The 17,576-nt window shown below is 47.5% G+C and overlaps 1 protein-coding gene across 2 annotated transcripts in view; it reads left to right on the plus strand.

The window, feature by feature from the left end:
• Bicdl1 (BICD family like cargo adaptor 1) overlaps nucleotides 1-16,890 on the plus strand; it is a 90,422-nt gene extending 73,532 nt beyond the window's left edge. The window contains exons 6-10 of one of the 2 annotated variants that reach the window (XM_050158990.1): nucleotides 154-372; nucleotides 1,513-1,656; nucleotides 7,867-7,997; nucleotides 12,834-12,954; nucleotides 15,444-16,890. In XM_050158990.1, coding sequence (XP_050014947.1) covers nucleotides 154-372; nucleotides 1,513-1,656; nucleotides 7,867-7,997; nucleotides 12,834-12,954; nucleotides 15,444-15,605 — 777 coding nt within the window. In that variant the 3' untranslated portion in view covers nucleotides 15,606-16,890. The remainder of the gene's footprint in view (nucleotides 1-153; nucleotides 373-1,512; nucleotides 1,657-7,866; nucleotides 7,998-12,833; nucleotides 12,955-15,443) is intronic. The other variant, XM_050158991.1, reaches the window with a different exon arrangement.
• The last annotated feature ends 686 nt before the right edge of the window (nucleotides 16,891-17,576 follow it).

The following is a 17,576-nucleotide window of genomic DNA, read 5'->3' on the forward strand; positions in this document are numbered from 1 at the left end:
ATATTTCTTATGGTAGACTATTTAAAAAACAATAGCAACAACAACAACAACAAAAAAAAAAACCTTGGTCCTAAAAACAGGATTTCAGGTCTCTGTGATTTGGCTTTAAATACTAAATAACCCAGTCTGTAACAGAGTAACTTTGTGACGCAGCTGAGACTGCAGCTCTGGGAAGCCTACTGCCAGGTCCGCTATCTCTGCTCACACCTCCGAGGAAACGACAGTGCCGATTCAGCCGTGTCCACAGATTCCTCCATGGATGAGTCCTCAGAAACCTCCTCCGCCAAGGACGTGCCTGCTGGCAGCCTGCGCACTGCCCTCAGTGATCTCAAGAGACTGATACAGAGCACTGTAGATGGCATGGAGCCCACGGTAAGGGTCAGCTACAGCATTCAGCCAGTGTGCAGTGGGAACTCATTGTGATGGTGCAGTAAGCTGAGCTGGAGCTTCCCTCATAACGTGCTGTCAGGATCCCGAGCCATTAGTTTGAGAGTACTAAGTACCAGTAACCAGGAGGTAGGACTGCAAATGCCATGGTAGCGGTTCTCAACCTTCCTACTGCTGCAACCGTTTAATACAATTCTTCATGTTGTGCTAACTCCCAACCATAAAGTTAGTTTCTTTGATACTTTATAACTATAATTTTGCTGCTGTTATGAATCCTGATGTAAATATTTTTGGAGACAGATGTTTACCACAGGGTCAAGACCCACAGGTTGAGAACAACTGTACCATGGCGTAGTCCTTTTCTCCATATAGTTATATACAAGGCTCTAGTGGCCTAGAGTTGAAGGGTTTTTTCTTAGAGACAGTGAATAGAGAAATTTGTATCTGGCTAAAACTCCCAAGTTGCTCTTCTGTAATTGGTCCTGAGAGAAAAGGTGCTCATGAGTGGGCAGAGGCTGGCAGATCTCTATCTGAGTTCAAGGCTAGCTTGATCTATGTAGTAAGTTCTAAGGCAGCCAGAAATACATAGTATAACTCTGTCTCAAAAGAGAGAGAGAGAGACAGAGACAGAGACAGGAGGTTGAGGAACTGAGCAGGCTCTTTGGGAACCCCAGAGGAGGCCTCGTGTGGGGAAGAGGACTTTCCTCTTCATCCAGAGTGAACCAGCCATCTCTACAGCTTTATGGTAGATTCTCCCTCCCAGAGTAGCTAACGTCTTCTGTTCTATGAGAGGCAGTAAGTTGAAGAGCAGATGTTTCTGTCTAAACAGCCTGGGTTGATCTGTAGACTAGATAGTAGCAGGAGGCCAAGTTACTGTGGGATAAGGAAGTTGTCAGTGGTATATGCCATTCATAGCACGTACAGCTGCTTCTCCCAAAACTTGAAATAAAAGTGAGCTTTTCTAGGGTAAAATTAAATGCAGAAAAATCTCTCCCTAGCCCCCCAGGTCTCCCATGTTTCATCCTCTCACCTTCCTCCATTTCTCTTCATTTTTCTGACCTGCGCCTGCCCCCATTACTCTCCCCTCTCTTCCCTACCTACTACTGGCTTCCCTCTTTCTGTCAGGGCACCCGGAGAATGGACGATGACTCACTGGAAGAACAGATAAGGCAGACCAGTGAGGACTCAAGAGCCCTGAGGGAGCTCATGGAGGGAGAGAGGGGTAAACTGAGGCAGAGCCTAGAAGAGCTGCAGCAACTGCACAGTCAGGTGAGCACCCCCATTTCACAGTGGAGAGAATGTACATGGGTCCCTTATCCGCTCCCACTTTTGTGAGATGCTGTTCTCCTCCATGATGTTCTCATGGGGCTGTGACCCGAAGTTGAGGAACTGGGTGTCTTCAGGAGAGAAAAAGCAGTCCTGATTCTGCCCGAGTGAGATTGGCAGGGACAGAAATAGCTGGTTGTGTTTCCTGAGGTGGTGTGTTCACAGAGGTAGAAATCGGGCTGGCTGGTTGGTGCTGACCACTGAAAGCCACAGCTCCCAGGCCACTTTCTGATGTTTTCCCCAGCAACTTCCGGGCCAGGAGTTGTCAATCAAGGAACAATTGATATTTCAGGTATCAGTTTCATCACCTTTGAGACCTTTTTTTTTCCAGCTCTTGGGAACTTATTGTTGCCCCTGCTGTTCCTTTCTTGTTTGATCATGATTCCATCTCTCTGTGAACACTAAAGGACATCAGTTCTCTGATCTGAAAAATGTTAAAGGACTTAGGAGATGCTTCACCCAGAAAGAGGTTTTTGAGATCTGTCCTAGGACACACTTCCTCTGGACCAGACATATGCAGGAGTGACCTATACGCAACCCCGCTTACCTGCCTTTCCTGGCCTGGGTAAAATTTCTTACACTTAAGATACCTTCATTCTCAACTCCTGTCTCTTTTATTATCATCTTAGAAAAATACATCTACAGCCACCGCTAATCTTCGTGTGAGAGGACAGAGGGCAAGGGTAAAGGTCACAGCTGTGGCTTGCTCCTAGCCAGGTACGGGACATGTTCCTGCCTAAACGCTGAGATCCTCAGAAAGTGGTTCAGACTTCAAGACAGAACTTCTCAACTAAAGGAATAAAATACAAGAGAAAGTTCTCTGAAAGGGTATAGCTCAGTGGTAGAGTGCTTGACCAACAAGTGCAAGGCCCTAGGTTCAATCGCCAGCACTTCCCAAAGGAAAAAAAAATGTTTAAGTTCTTTGGAGGTGGTGGCACACAGTGTGGTGGCACCTGCATGTAACTACAGTGCTTGGAAGTGAGAAGTGAAGGCAGGGAACCTAGGAGTTCAGGGCCATCATCAAATACATAGAGAGTTCATGGCCAGCCTGACACCTGTCTCAGTTAAACAGGGTTAAAGAGGGTAAATGTTCCTTAGGTTAACACTGTATTGGTTGGTTTGTTGGTTGGTCTGGAGATGGTGGTCTTGCTGTGCTGCATTTATTAGTCTTGAACTCTTGGGCTCAACAGATCCTCTTGCCTCAGCCTCCCAAGCATATGTCAGTGCTCCTGACTTATTTTAATTAAGTGCTTGCTTATTAGTGATTTGATAAATTTTTTAAAAAGTTTTCTTATCAGAGTTGAAAACTAAAAATTTCCTGGAGGACATTATTATTTCATTCAGAAGTGCAGCTTAAATATAGGTTGCCCAGCTTAAATATAGGTTGGTATGGAACTTTAGGAAGTCATGTCTACTAAGTTTTCTTAGAAGTTCAGTTGATAGCCAGGTGTGGTGGCACACATCTTTAATCCCAGCACTCGGGAGGTAGAAGCAGGTGGACCTCTGTGAGTTCTAGGCCAGCCTGCTCTACAGAGTGAGTTCCAGGACACCCAGGATTGTTACACAGAGAAACCCTGTCTCAAAAAACAAAACAAAAGTTCATTTGATAACTAGTTGAGGCCAATACCTGTGAGCTTCCTTACAGAGAGTTCCCTAGACTCCACTCATACCCCATGTGGACTGTAGAATTTCTTCAAAGAAGAAACCTCTTAGCTACACCTGCATCTACTAATGTGGACACCCATGGGAGTCACACTAACACCCAAGTTAGGGATTTGGGATTCTCACTTAGTCCTAAAAATAGCAGCCAATACTGAAGGCTTGATATTCCTCATGGGGGTTGGTTCACAATCTGCCCACTGCCCACTATATGTCTGGCACTGAGGCTAGACCCTGAGCACATGTGATACTTGTGTGAAACACTTGCTTTCTAGGGTCTCTAACAGTGTTGGGAGGGCAGCTGGAATTATCTCTGTGCTCCTTGGTAATAGGGTGCAGACGAGGTTACTTGGGTCTGAGATTTCAGGAACAGCTAGGCCAAAGTTAAGCCTCATCCGCTCAGAGATCCAGTCTCTTAAGTCCATTGCTTTCCTTCTTGAGAGTGTTCTTATTCCCCTGGAACCTGGACAGAAGGCAGTGTGGGTGTGCTGCATGCTGCCACCTCAGAAACTAATCAGACTTTAATTAAAAGAGTGTAATAACTGCTAATATCTGTTTGAGGTAAAATCCATAACCAGTATTAGCACCCACCACCTCTCTGCCCTCTGTCCCCAGCATCCTCCTTGGCATTGGTGAATACAAAGCAGCCACCAGCAGATGGAGTGGGTCTTCAGGATTAATTGTAGACTATAAAAGACAAGCACCCAGGAGCTGGAAAGATGGCTCAGCAGTTAAGAGCACTTGTTGCTCTTACAGAGGACTCAGGTTAAATTTCCAACATATGTGGTAGTTCACAGTCATCCATAACTCAGTTCCAGGGGATCCAGTACTGTCTTGACATCCACAGGCAACTGGCACACACATGGTATATATAAATACATATAGACAAAACACTCATTCACATAAATTATATAAATCTAAAAACAAATTAAAAGCAGATATCCATGAGGTCCCCCTGCCCCTGATCACTTTGTAACCTAGGCATTAGGAACAACTGCACAGCATTTTCTGTGAGTCTTTTTATGCAAGGTTTTCAAGGGAGCATGAGATCAGGCAAGTGCTCAAGGCTACTATAAATACTTGGTCTTCTAGTTGGTTTTCTGTTGTTATAATAGAATGCTCACTTGACTTACAGATCCACCCAAGCAGAGGTCATGGAGGGATGCTGCTTACTGATTTTCTCCCCTTGGCTTTATTTCTTACACAACCCAGGACTACTTGTACAAATGGTACCACTCATAATGGACTGGGCCCTTGATTAATAGTCATTAATCAAGAAAAATGTCCCATAGACATGCCTACAGGCCAATCTGATTAATGCATCTTCTCCACTGAGGTTCCCATTTCCCAGGTAATTGACAGAAACTTGCCAGTAAACCACTTGGTATACTCTGTCTTCATCCTTCTGGCCACTGCCATTTCAGTCCTGCCTTCTTTCACTGCTAGCTTTGCATATTGCTTGCCCATTTGTGTATGCTTCTGAGCCCAGCCACCCTCACGGGGCGGCAGTTGCCTGTAGTGAGATTTGAAAGCAGGGTACCTCCTGTGAGCCATGAACAGCTTTCATATCAGGACATAGACTTAGCAAGTCCCTGGCCACCATGTGCCTCTGCATTCTGCCACCCAGAGAACATGAGCAATAATAGAGTAGCTGTGCACACTGCCCAGTGTCTGGAAGATCCTCCCTCCTGCCTGCTTAGGCCACCACCCTGTTCATTCAGAGAGGCTTTCACTTCCTCCTTGAACTCTTTATCTTCCCGGAAGACCCACTGGCTCCATCTTATTGTGGTAACTACATTCCCATCTTGTTTTCCAATCAAGCAGAACACAGACCCCATAATGACCAGTGCAAGTTACCACTCAGCTTTTTCTCCTGGAGTCCTAGCACAGGCCACTAGACTAAGTCTCTAGCACAGAATCGTAATTGATTGTTGAAGGAAAGAGTAGGTTTCATGGCTTCAGGGTAGGCTTTTTAATGTTATTTAATTGTGAGGCCCTCTGTCTTATTAGGGGAAGATGGGTGGTGGGTGTAGCCTAAATGCATGTATAGACCAGCCAGGTCCACTTTGAAGACAGCCATCAGATCTAACCTTAGTGAAGACTGGGAAGAGTGGAGTCCACCTTAATCACATTTGAACCTGACATCAACTAGTTGGGGTAGGAAGGTAGGTTTTGTTTGTTTGTTTTTCCTGATTTCCGTATCCCTTCCTAAGAAGCTGGCAGCTGGGGCAGTGGAAAGCTTTTCTGGAGTTTTATTTGGTGTGTATTGGGTGTTGGTTGGTCTGACCCAGTATCATGCTCAGCATAGGGTTTCACTTTTCTGTCCCCCTTATTCAGCTGTCCTGAAGCCACACCACACGTCTTTGATCTGAAGAAGTCTAGGTCTTGGGTCAGGCTATCAGGCTGCCAGACCTGCCAGTACCCTAGGGTAAGGCTAAACCTCTCCCCAGTCACCTCTGCCTTAGAGCGAGTGCATGTCCAAACCAGAGCCTTTGCAGAAATTCCAAATTGTTAGCACCAGGGCAGAGCTCCAGTCCCAGGCCCTTACATTCCTTATTAGGCTCTTAAGAGTGCCAAATTTGAGGCTAGGAGAAATGGCTCAGCAGTTAAGAATGCTGGCTTCTTTTTCCAAAGGACCAGAGTTTGATTCCCAGCATCCAAATGGCAGCTTGTAACTGTAATTGAAGTTCCAAGGGTCCAGCAGCCTCTTCTGGCCTCAGAGGGCACCAGGTATGTGCCAGGTTAACACATGTATGAGCAGGCAAAAACACATAGACCACATACATAAAAATCTTTTTTTCCTGACATTTTTTTAAAAATATGCAACATATTTCCTGTCTTTTCATCATTGGATGTCTTCTACATTCATGCAAAGTAGCTGCTGGCTCTGTCTGGGAGCTTGATCTTCAATCTAGTCCTGGAGTCAGGGTGGCAGATGTCACTTGATGGGAAGGAGCAGACCTGTGTGGATAAATCCTCCCTTGGAAAAATGTCAGTGGGTGTGTAATACTTAGCAAGAGAATGAGGTTGGGCATCCCTATTTATGTCTGATCCTATCAATCTTCATTGCTTAATACGTTTATTGCAATCTCTACCAGACTAGTTACACACAACAGACATTTGCTTTGTGTAACTTAAGTAGAAAATGAATGCATTGCAATTAAATCTGATAGCTTATAGGATCAACTTCAAGAACAATTGGATCACTTAGGTCCCAAACAGGAAGGAGTAGTCATGGGAAGCAGAGAACAGACCCAGTCTGCTGTCTGGCAAATAGTCCCTGCTCACATGCAGTTTTGCTTTCCTTCTCCTCCCAGATTTACAAGGCGGGTGAGGGGGCAAAGGAAAAGTAGATGCTTTCCACATATCTGGCTTTCCTACTGGGAGGACATCTCTGTCTCTCAGCAAGGCATACAACCAGGAATGTCCCCCAAATAGTAAAGGTTTGAATTAATGTCTATCTCAAATGTCAGCTGTTGAGTGCACAAGTGTTTTAGGATTAAGTACTATTTGCAGCCAAGCCCTGGGGTTTACAGACGGATAGGACATGTTTCCAGTGACAGTGGTGGATTTGAGTGAGGTCACTCCGCTTTGGGGTAGGACGGAATGTGTTGCTGAAGCGGACACAAGAGGAGCCCTTCATTGCCAAATGGTAACTCCCAGGTTGGTCTTGAGGACTGAGCAGGTGCCATTCACTCAGGAATGGACCACAGAAAAGGTAGTAGGATCAGAGTGACAGATCAGAGGTGTTGAAATTCCATGTGGCTTTGATCTGTGGAACTGAATGGGAACATCAAACTGTGCCAGAATTTGAGACCCTGCCTCCAAAAAATGTGTTCCAGAGCTCTGATGCATGTGTGATCTTTTACTGTCTACCTGGGAGTGCCTCTTCAGTCAAAGCAGTGCTGTGGTATGCTGAGGACACAGGGATCTGACTCCATGGCTGCATGTCAGCTTCAACCTCCACCCTAAACCCTAGCCACTGAGCTGGAACCGGGCACAAAGCATTGTTGCTCGGGGGAGGAGGGCTCTGCATTGAAACAGCAACAACAAGGACACTACCAGCCTGCTCCCGACACATGCCCCTGGGACCTGCAGATGTCCTTTTTTAAAAAATTATTTTCAAACATTTATTCTTAACTATGTGTGTGTCAGAAGAGGATGTCTGAAGTCTTCAAGATGGAGTTACAGCCAGCTGTGAACGGAGGGTACCGGTGGGACTGGACACATGGGTCTTCTGAAAGAGCACAAAGAGTTCTTAACTGCTGAGCCATTTCTGCAGCCCCTCAAAATTGTGGTAGAGGTCAGAGGACAATTTGTAGGGTCAGTTTTCTCCTTCCATTTTTATTTGGGTTTTAGGACTCAAATTCAGGTTGTCAGGCTTACACAGCAAGCGCCTTTACCTGCTGAGCCGTCTTGCTGAGCTCGTGGAGAAAGCCCCCAGGACGGCAGCAGCAGCATTACCACATTCCTTTTCCTCTGATCTGTTGCTAGGTGACACTGCTGAGTGTGGAGATGACTGCACTGAAGGAAGAGAGGGACCGACTCAGAGTGACGTCTGAGGACAAGGAGCCAAAGGAGCAGCTTCAGAAGGCCATCAGGGACCGGGATGAGGCTATTGCAAAGTGAGTGGAGATGGGTTGTTTACTCTTACTTTAAATGTGATGACTGCATAACTCTGCAGCCCTGTTGCCATCCCCTGTAGCACTGAAGATGCAGGCACACATGGCTACATCCAGCTTTTTACACGAGTGCTGGGATCCAGACTTATGGCATTATGCTTGTACGGCAGGTGCTGTTGTTCCTCTGAACCATCTCTCCAGCCTCTACTTTGATTTCTTAATAAAACTGAGGTATGTGGCCTGGCTGCGATGGCACACACCTTTAATCCCAGGAATCGGGAGGCAGAGGCAGGCAGATCTCTGAGTTCAATGTTGAATTAGGAGCGGCAGGGCTGCGTCCCCGGCAGGCACCCGGCTGCCTGCATGGCTAGCTTATGCCCGAAATAATTACTCGGAAACTGTATTCTTTCAATCACTGCCTGGCCCGGCTAGTTCCAGCTTCTTATTGGCTAGCTCTTACATATTGTTCTAACCCATTTCTAATATTCTGTGTAGCCCACGAGCTGGCTTACCAGGGAGGATCTTAACCTGCGTCTGTCTGGAGAGGGAGAATCATGGCGACTCCTCAACTAAGCTTCTTTCTCCCAGCATTCTCTTCTGTTTTCTCCACCCACCTAAGGGTGGGCCTATCAAGGGGCCTAGGCAGTTTCTTTATTAATAAGAAATCACTCCCACATCAGTTCAAGGCCAGCCTGGTCTACAGAGTGAGTTTCAGGGCAGCCAGGGCTGTCTGTAACACAGGAAAACCCCGTCTAAATAAATTAATAATAGATGGAAATTCTATTATAAGCCCACCATCGTGTCATATATTTATGTTTCAGAACTCAGGAGGTATAAACAGAAGGATCTCCAGTATAAGACACCCTGCACTACAGAGTGAGTTCAAGACCAGCCTAGGTTACATAATAAAACCTTGTCTCAAACACACACACACACACACACACACACACACACACACACCCCACAACACTCTTAATACAGGAGAACACAAAGATAGGGTTAGTTGCCCTGCTACCCACTTTTCTTGGTTCCAGGTAGACTCTGCTAGTGAAGGTTGGTTATGTGACTTGACACTTTTCCTATGGGTGTGTTGGCATACTTGTAATATATTGGTTGTGTAATTAGTTTAAGCACCGGATGCTACAGTGCGTGGCTTAGCATATTTCCCACTTACAGCTTAGTTTTCCAGTGTCATTATGTGCATCTACCACATTTTGATTATTTTTAGTTTTTTTTTTAATTTATTATGATTTTTTTTTTTTTTTTGAGACAGGGTTTCTCAGTAGGTATGGAGCCAGTCCTGGAACTCGCTCTTTAGATCAGGCTGGCATTGAACTCACAGAGATCTGCCTACCTCTGCCTCCTGAGTGCTGGGATTAAAAGCGTGCACCACCGCCCGGTTATTATGAGCATTCTTAAGTATTCACAAAAGAAAGAAACATAATAAGAACCCTCATCTACCCATCTGTCAGGTTCAGTCATGGAGCTGAGTTCTTTGACCTGTGACCTCAGTTCAAATCCAGTGAGGCAGGGGGTGGGGGGGATGACAACGACGACTGGTTTCTGTCCCCTCCTCCATGGATACTTCAGTTTGCTTCCCTAACCAGCACAGTATTATAGCTGGCTAGTTGGCTGGGTGAGGTTTTTTGTTTTTGTGGTATTTTTTTTCATGAGAAGGAGTAAACTCGTAGATAGTAGGCCTCATCAGTGCTAGGCAAGTGCTTTGCTAATAAACTGTACTCCTCTATGAAAACAAGTTCTTAATGACATTAAGTCAGTGTCCTTAAACCTCTTTTCCACAGTGCACACAAGTTATCCCATAAATGTAATTTTACTTGTTTAGAATCTGGTTCCATCTCTATGGGTTCGAAGCCAGCCGGTCTACAGAGCTAGTTCCAGGACAGCCTGAGCTACAGAGAAAAACCCTGTCTCAAAAAACCAAAATGAACAACAACAACAAAAAAATCTGGTTCCAAAGCTCATGTATTCACCTGACTGACAACGTTCTGAAAGCCTGGAACATTCCCTCTTCCTGTCCCTCTTAACCACATTTGTTTGGTGAGGAACCAGAATCTTTGTCTTTCACTTTTTGCAGTTGGGTTTGATTTTACAGCATTTTACAGTTTCTACTGTTCCATTTATTTCTAATAAACCAGGTCATTTTTTCAAATACTGTTTTCAAAAAATGAAGTGAATAAATGCATTTCTTTGCATTCAACAATTTGGAAATACAGAGAGGCTAAAGGACATTTTTACATGGTCCACATTTTACTAGAAGTTGGTTGGTTTGTTATGCGGCTTAGGCTAGCCTCTCACTTTTAAATTATTCCCTGGTCTCAACCTCAAGTACTGGGATTTGCAGGTTTGCACCATGACACCCAGCTGATGCCCTCAGTCATCTGCCCCCTTCACTGAGGAGATAAAAACTGGGGGAAAAAAGTGTGTTTGCTCTCTGATGCCTGTCTCAGTGTCTACAGAGGAAGTAAAGGGCTTTATTTTTGTTTCGTTTGCTTGAGTTTTATTTTGTTTGTTTTTTTTTTTTGTTTGTTTGTTTGTTTGTTTGAGTTTGTTGGTTGATTTTTTTTTTTTGGTTTTCTGAATCAGGTCATTTGTGTAGCCTGGCTGTCCTGGAACTCGCTTTGTGTATTAGGCTGGCTTCAAACTTAATTCTCTCCGATTAAAGGCCTGCACCAGGAGGAAAGTAAGCTTTTCTCAGGCCTGTTGATCCTCTGGAGCTGACAGCTGGAGAGCTGCTCTCTGCCATAGCTGTGCTGTAAACAAGAGCAGTTTATCACGGTCTGCCTTTTGGTCTTTCATCGTCTTCATCCCATTTTACCCTTCTGTCCGTCTTCTTCTCACGTTGGTTCATGTTCGGTACTGAAAGTGAGATAGCCCAGTAAGGCTCTGCTCATGTTGTCCCTGTGTGCCCACGGGATGGATTCCCATCACACTTCTGGTTCTCAGTGCCCGCAGGCATTATCGTCACCCAGGGCCTCTCCAAAACAGTTCAGTCTGAGTGGCTGGGATGGGACTGCTTCCTTACCTGGTTATTTAATGTATATTCAAGGAAGAGAGACTGGCCTCACTAAACTGGGCTGCAGGGACCTTAAGGTGTTCCTTATCTCTCTCACACAATAGGTGAGGTTCAGGAAAACCACTATGAGTTTTATCACCTTACAGTTGAAAAGCACTCACAGAAGTTAACCTGACAGGTGAGAAACTGTACCACTGAATCACCAATGTGGATAGCAGAAGCTAATCTGAAAATAGTAATCTGCTTTACAGAAAGTCCCAGTGACTTCATTTATATGAGGGATTATTCTGGGCACTGGAAATACTTTTTCAAGAATATGATTGCTGTATTGATCAGCGACTTGTGGACCCTTGCCTTCTGGGTCTGGGTTCCTTTTGAAAACTCGCCTTCCCCTCTTGCACTGCAGCTCTGCCCCGGCCCGTGGCCCTGGCATTAGTCAGCACATTCCCCTAGCTCCGGGCTGCTCGTGGCGCCACCTGCTGGCAAACACATGGTACCTCCTGAGGGCTAGAGCAGCTAGGGGGCGCCTGTGGTTTGGGAACTGTCAGGCAAATCGCGTCCATGGCAACTGCTGCCCTGAGGATTTCTGCTGTTCTCCACCAGCCAATGGCAGCGATCGTGACGGAAGCAACCTGCGGCTTCTGAACCATTGACCATTGGACAGACTTGGTCCAATCCCTGCTGCCTGCAGCCGCAGTGGGTGGGGCCGGGATGAGCCCATAGTTGTCTAGAGCTGCCTATAGGGCAAAGTGGTGGGTGAATACACCACTTTGGGTCAGGGTGGGGTGTGGAGCAGGTGACTAATTGCAGGGTAGAGGGCAAGGCAGGGAGGAAATATGGTCTGAGCGCTTCAAATGAGACTCACCTACTCCTTCCGGCTTTGCTTGGTTAGTGTGTTGTTCTGAGGCCAGATTGGTGGCCTCTGGGTCCTGCAGCTCCCCATGGGTCTGGCTTTCAAGGCTGCAGCGGGTGCTGCCTTTGCAGAGGCAACGCAGTTAACTGCTCCTCCTTTCGTACCCACCCCAACGGGTTTGTTTTCTTTTGTTGGTGGTTGTGGTGGTGGTAGGTTTTGTTTGTTCGTTTGTTTGTTTTGCATTGGGCAACTATATTGTTGGAAAGGTGAGCAAAACAGTGCCCAAAACATGCACATTTAAAAATCTTGAACTATGTGGGCAAAGTTAGCATCAGTGACATCACCAAACATAATCCTCTGTGGTTTTGTGTGTCTTGTATGTTGACACACTGGCAGTTTTGCTTCACGAAGCCCGACCTCTTCCTCCTTGGTTCCATCATGATAAATTGTCAGTAAATACCCCATGTCTGTGATTTACTGCTGCTCATGTTGTATTGTCTCTTTTATTTTGAAACAGTTCCCCAATTATTAGATACTGGAGCTATTAAACTTTGGTCACCATTATGTGGCTTCCTTTGAACATCTTTATCTTAGGGGTAATTCCACTGGGGGAGTAGCTAGCCCAACGGAGTACCTCCCACAGTGTGCACAGCCTGTGGGAAGGGACAGCAAACAGCTCCTTTGTGAGAGGCCCTTCATCACTTCTGGGCTCTTGTTCTCGTGGAAATGCTGTTCTCTTTTGACCACTTTGTCTCTTGTTAGAGAGGAGAGATCATCACTTGCCACAGGTTGGTTAGAAAGCATGTTACAGTCCTTCAAGGGGCATAGTTACAGTGACCCTGTGGTGTGGGGTCGGCCCCTTACCTTACCCTTAGACGCCAGGTCTCCCAGTGAAGAACCAGAAGCCCCTGGCACAAGGTCCCCATCCTCATTGCGGTTCATCTGTTTGCAGGAAGAACGCCGTAGAGCTAGAACTCGCCAAGTGCAAGATGGACATGATGTCTCTCAACAGCCAGCTGTTGGATGCCATTCAGCAAAAGCTGAATCTCTCACAGCAGCTTGAGGCTTGGCAGGTAAGCAGGAGCTGAGGCCTAGTGGGGAGTGCATGAAGCATCTCTGAACCAAGATCTGTAAGGGGAGTTTTGACAAGAGGTCCCAGGAGCTTCCATTTTTCACCCCAGGGAAGAATGCCTTATAGTGGCCTCGAGACAGAAAGCTCAGCCAGCCTCTGTCGGGAACATGCTTCCACCAGACACAGAATGGGCCTCCCTCAGCTGCTCACCCTGGCTTCTTTTAAACTCAGGTTGGGGCCAGGAAGCCCCGTGTGACTGAATGAAAACTCAGAGCTGGGCGCAGCTCAGCAGTCGTCGGGCAGTTGCTGCAGCTTCCCTTTTCCATGGGCACTGTCTGTCTGGCACAGATCCTGGAGAAAGTGAGTCAGTGTGGCCAGCTCTGGGACCATTTTCAGGGTCTCCTGACTCCCTGCTGCCCGGGGCTCTGACTCTTGGACGAGGTTGTGGTAGGCTGTCAGAATGTGGGTGTAGTGGTTAACGTCTCTCTTCAGATGGAAACTCACCTGTGACTTGCTGAGGTGAGCCCCACAGTGGCAGGCAGAATAGCAGTGACCATTACACTGTGGCTCTGTGGGATTGGCAACCACACACAGTCTTGACGACACCATCAGGTCACTGGCTCCCTGGCTCCTACCAGCAGCCAGATAGCCAGAACCCAGGCTTACCACAGCTGTTCTCTCTTCTCTCCCAACTACAGTTTGCTTCCTCAGGGCTTTTTACTATCTGGCTCCTTTGGTTTCTGATCTAGTGGCCTTTCTCAGTTCCTGTACCAACAGCTTTAGTTGTACACCCCTCCTGCCTTTGAGGTGAGATTGAACCTTGTGTCCATTCATCCATTCCCCTCTGCCATCTCTGTTCTGCATCTGCCACCTCCCCATGGCTCACTGTGTTCTGTGTTCCGGAACTCGGCCTCATCTCTGTGTAGTGTGACATGCCATTGAGCCCCAGCCTCCCTTCTCCCATCACTGCTATGAGTTTGGCAGTCCTGGCAGGCTGATGGCAACTTATCATAGATGGATTTTTACCACAAGAATAGCAGCAGTCATGGGATCATAACCAGCTCGTGCACCTGTGCACGCACATGTGTAAAGTTCTAAGGAGATGTGTTCATAGAATTTGCTTGATGAATTTGGTTACTTAAAGTATAAAAATGTAGTTTGCAGTGACTGTGCCAGAGAATACATGACAGCATTGGAAGGACTTCTTTCTAAAGGTCTCTTGACTTTTCTCTCTGGTAGTGAACAATATATTTTATTGAATTTGTCCTAAGTATAGATTACTGTGCTAAGATTCCACACTGAGACTTTAGAAGTAGGAGCCATGTGCTTTGTGCTGGCAAAAATGACACAGGGTTTAATCTGAGAGGCAAATGGAAAATCGGCTGGCAGGGAAAGGAGGAGGAGGAGCCAGGGAGGACGCTGAGTGTGATGGAGGGTGAGAATGGGGTGCCAGAGGCCAGGAAGGCCCTTTGCTTTCATTCTGAAACCTGAAAAGTCATTCAGGTTATTCCCACTGATCAGAACTTGAATGAAACAGAGGTGACAGACAAGCTGGATGCAAGTGGGGCAAGGCTTTCCAGGTTTGTGCTCTCATCTCCTAAGTGGCTGCTCAGAGCCAGCCTTTCCCTGCTGCACGGAGCCCACCCACCCCAACCTGGCTTCACCTGTCGTGTGCTTAGATTCAAGCCAGTGAGCCCCTAAGAGTTTGTCTTGGGGTCTTTTGTCAGAACTTCACAGAGCTTACAGCTAAAAGCTGAAGGAGGTGGGAGGTGTGGTGTGTTTGCTTTCTGGTGGTGGATCACACAGAGCTCCTTACAGACTGGGTCAGTAGCAGAGCCCGTTGTCAGGTAGTGTCTTCCACGGTAACCAGAATTTAGGGACTAGGAAGGAGCTGCTCAAAGCTGCTCTCGTGTGAAACAGGACGGGGGACTTGTTCTGAGTAACCAGCTAATTAGAGGGGTAAGGTTCTTACCCCCATGAAGAAGCTAATAGGACTGAATTGGAACAAGACAGTCTCAACATTGCTCACAGGTTTAGCTGTGTGAGAGTCTGGCCAGAGGGGTGAAGGCAGTCCCAAACATAGAGCCACTGCCTCTGGTGTGTGGGTATTAGTGACTTAGCCTGAAAGTGATTTGAAGGGGGAAATTTGGACACAGGTAGCCTCTTGGGCCAGGTCATTGGACTAGAGACCTGACAAGCTAAGGTTGGTCTGAGCTGACTTAGGGTGGGGTAGCAAGCCAGATCACAGGCACCCACACAGCCCCGTGAGCTAGTATGAAGGCTGTTCTGTTCTTTAGGCCCAAAAAGACACTGGCTGAGATAGCGCTATATGGCACCTAAGTGTCCTGGCATGGTTGGTCCACCAGCCCCAATTGCAGTGCTTGTTCATCTCATCCCTCATCTTCACCTGCCCAGACATGTCACTTCCCTGTCCAACCCCAGGGCCAGGTAAGACAGCTACTAATCCACATTCCCTCTCCCTCTCTGCAGGATGACATGCACAGGGTCATTGACAGGCAGCTGATGGATACGCAGCTGAAGGAACAGGGCCGGCCTGCTGCTGCCCTCTCTAGGGGCCACGGCGTAGGACGGGGGCAGGAACCCAGCACCATGGATGGCAAACGGCTCTTCTCCTTCTTCAGGAAAATTTAAGTGAGAAGTCAGGCTGTTGAGAATGGGGGACTAGAGGCAGTTGAAAAGGGTCTCCCGTCAACTGGAGCTGGGCAGCTGTACTGCCGGCCCGGCTGTCCTGGGGCCAGTTGGGTCTTGAGAACCCCCTCCCTTTTGTCAGTGCAATGGAGACTGAGAAGTAGGGGGACCTGCCTTGTCCTCTGAAAGCTGCTCCCTACCAAGGGACAGGAATAAACCCTGTCCCCACTGCCTAAGCCAAGCCTCAGCCTGGGCTTCCCCAGGATCCTGTTAGTGAGTAGGGCTCAAGTCACTTCCCATGCAGTCCATTGATGGGCTCTGCCACTCAGACCCAGCTGATCACAGCCCACACTACAGGCTTTTCTGCCTCCTTGGATTTTGAACATGGGGACAGAGATTGAGACCCTCCTGTGCATGCCTCAGGAGGCCTGAGCCTCCACTCCTGCCCCAGCTACTTGCCTGGAGTAAGGGGAGGCATAACCCCTCACCCATGTGCATGCCCTCTGCTGGAGTCCCTGTACAGCAGGAGCCCCAGCCTATGGCTGTGGGGCTTAAGAACTGGGTTACCCAAGTTCTGTTGAGGCCACTCTGTATCGCAGGGAAGGTCCTGTCTTCTGGCCGCCAGCACACCTCAGCTTCCTCCAGTGCAGGCAGTCCTTAACCCTAGTGAGGTCTGGGCCCGGCAGCATCCCGCTGGCCCTCTATAGGCTCTAGCTTCCAGACTTCCCCTCATGGGGTAGGGCTGGGAGAGCACTTGTCTTCCACAGCTCCCTCCCACCTCAAATACAATGGCCCAAGCCAACAAGTTGAGGCCATAAAATGGCCTCCAAGGGGACTAGTTGAACCTTACCCGCACACTGAAGGTAGCGTGGGTGCCACAGGCCACAGGGTGGATGGGGTAAGGCTGCTGGGAGCTTCCAGATACTGCCCACCAGGCCCAAGGGACAAGGCCTGCAGCCTGCTGCTTCTGCTCCTTCTGCAGCAGCTACCCCATCTCTGCTGAGGCCCCAGCTCAGAGGCTCTGTGGGCCCAGCCTGCAGCTGCTTACCACTCACTAAGCCTCCTGTCCTCAATGGGGAAAAGCACAGCAGGGCTGAGCGGAAAGAATGTACTTATAGATATGTACATACCACAGTGCTGTAATTTTGTATGTAGCAATTATGTAAATACACGTATGGATTTTATAATACACATATATAAATCTATAAAGGCATATTTTTAGAAAAACAGCGCACCACTGCTTCTTTTGAAAATAGTCTGAATAAGAATAAAATGAATTTCTACAGAACTCCTGCCTCAGTTCCTGGGTATTTGGAGAGTTTTGTTACAAACATGACTTGTGTGTCAAAAGCCACGACTGGCTGCTGCTGCTACAGAGGGGTTAGTACCAGAAGGGTTACTTGTGAAGGTGGCAGCATCTTGCCCCACACCCTCTTGTTCAGCATAGCAGAAACTTCCAGCTGAAAGCACTCAAAGCAAAAGCTTCCGCTGCATCCTTCCGGCATGTAAAGAATAAACATGGAGCTTCCCCTGGCACGCTCCCACACGTGTTCTGGGCCCCATCCACGGAGAACACAGACTTGCCCCCTGATAGTTTCCCGTGCAGCACCAGAGATCAACAAAAAAGCAAAAGCTGGACCTAACAAACAGTAGAAGCGGCCAGTACCCAGAGCACAGCTGGAGGACAGCAAGTAGACCCTGGAGAGAAATTTGGCAGCTTGAACCTTTATTTTTAGTAGTTTTTTTAAAAAGCATAATTAGAAACTTTCAATACAGAAATAATCCTAGCAAACCTTTAAAAGTTTGTTGTTTGACAGGAGTTTCACATCAGGTCCACCAGGATACCAGTTTAGCCCTGAGTCCCCTACCCCCACCCTTATCCCCACCCCACCCCACTCATGCATGGAACACTCTGTGGGACAGGCACACCGTTGTCACCAAAATCACCCATCACCTGGGCCTTAATAGGCCAGA

This window comes from Alexandromys fortis, unplaced genomic scaffold (genome assembly GCF_014885135.2).
Source record: "Alexandromys fortis isolate MF-2015 unplaced genomic scaffold, M_Fortis_MF-2015_v1.1 scaffold_90, whole genome shotgun sequence".
Classification (NCBI taxonomy): domain Eukaryota; kingdom Metazoa; phylum Chordata; class Mammalia; order Rodentia; family Cricetidae; genus Alexandromys; species Alexandromys fortis.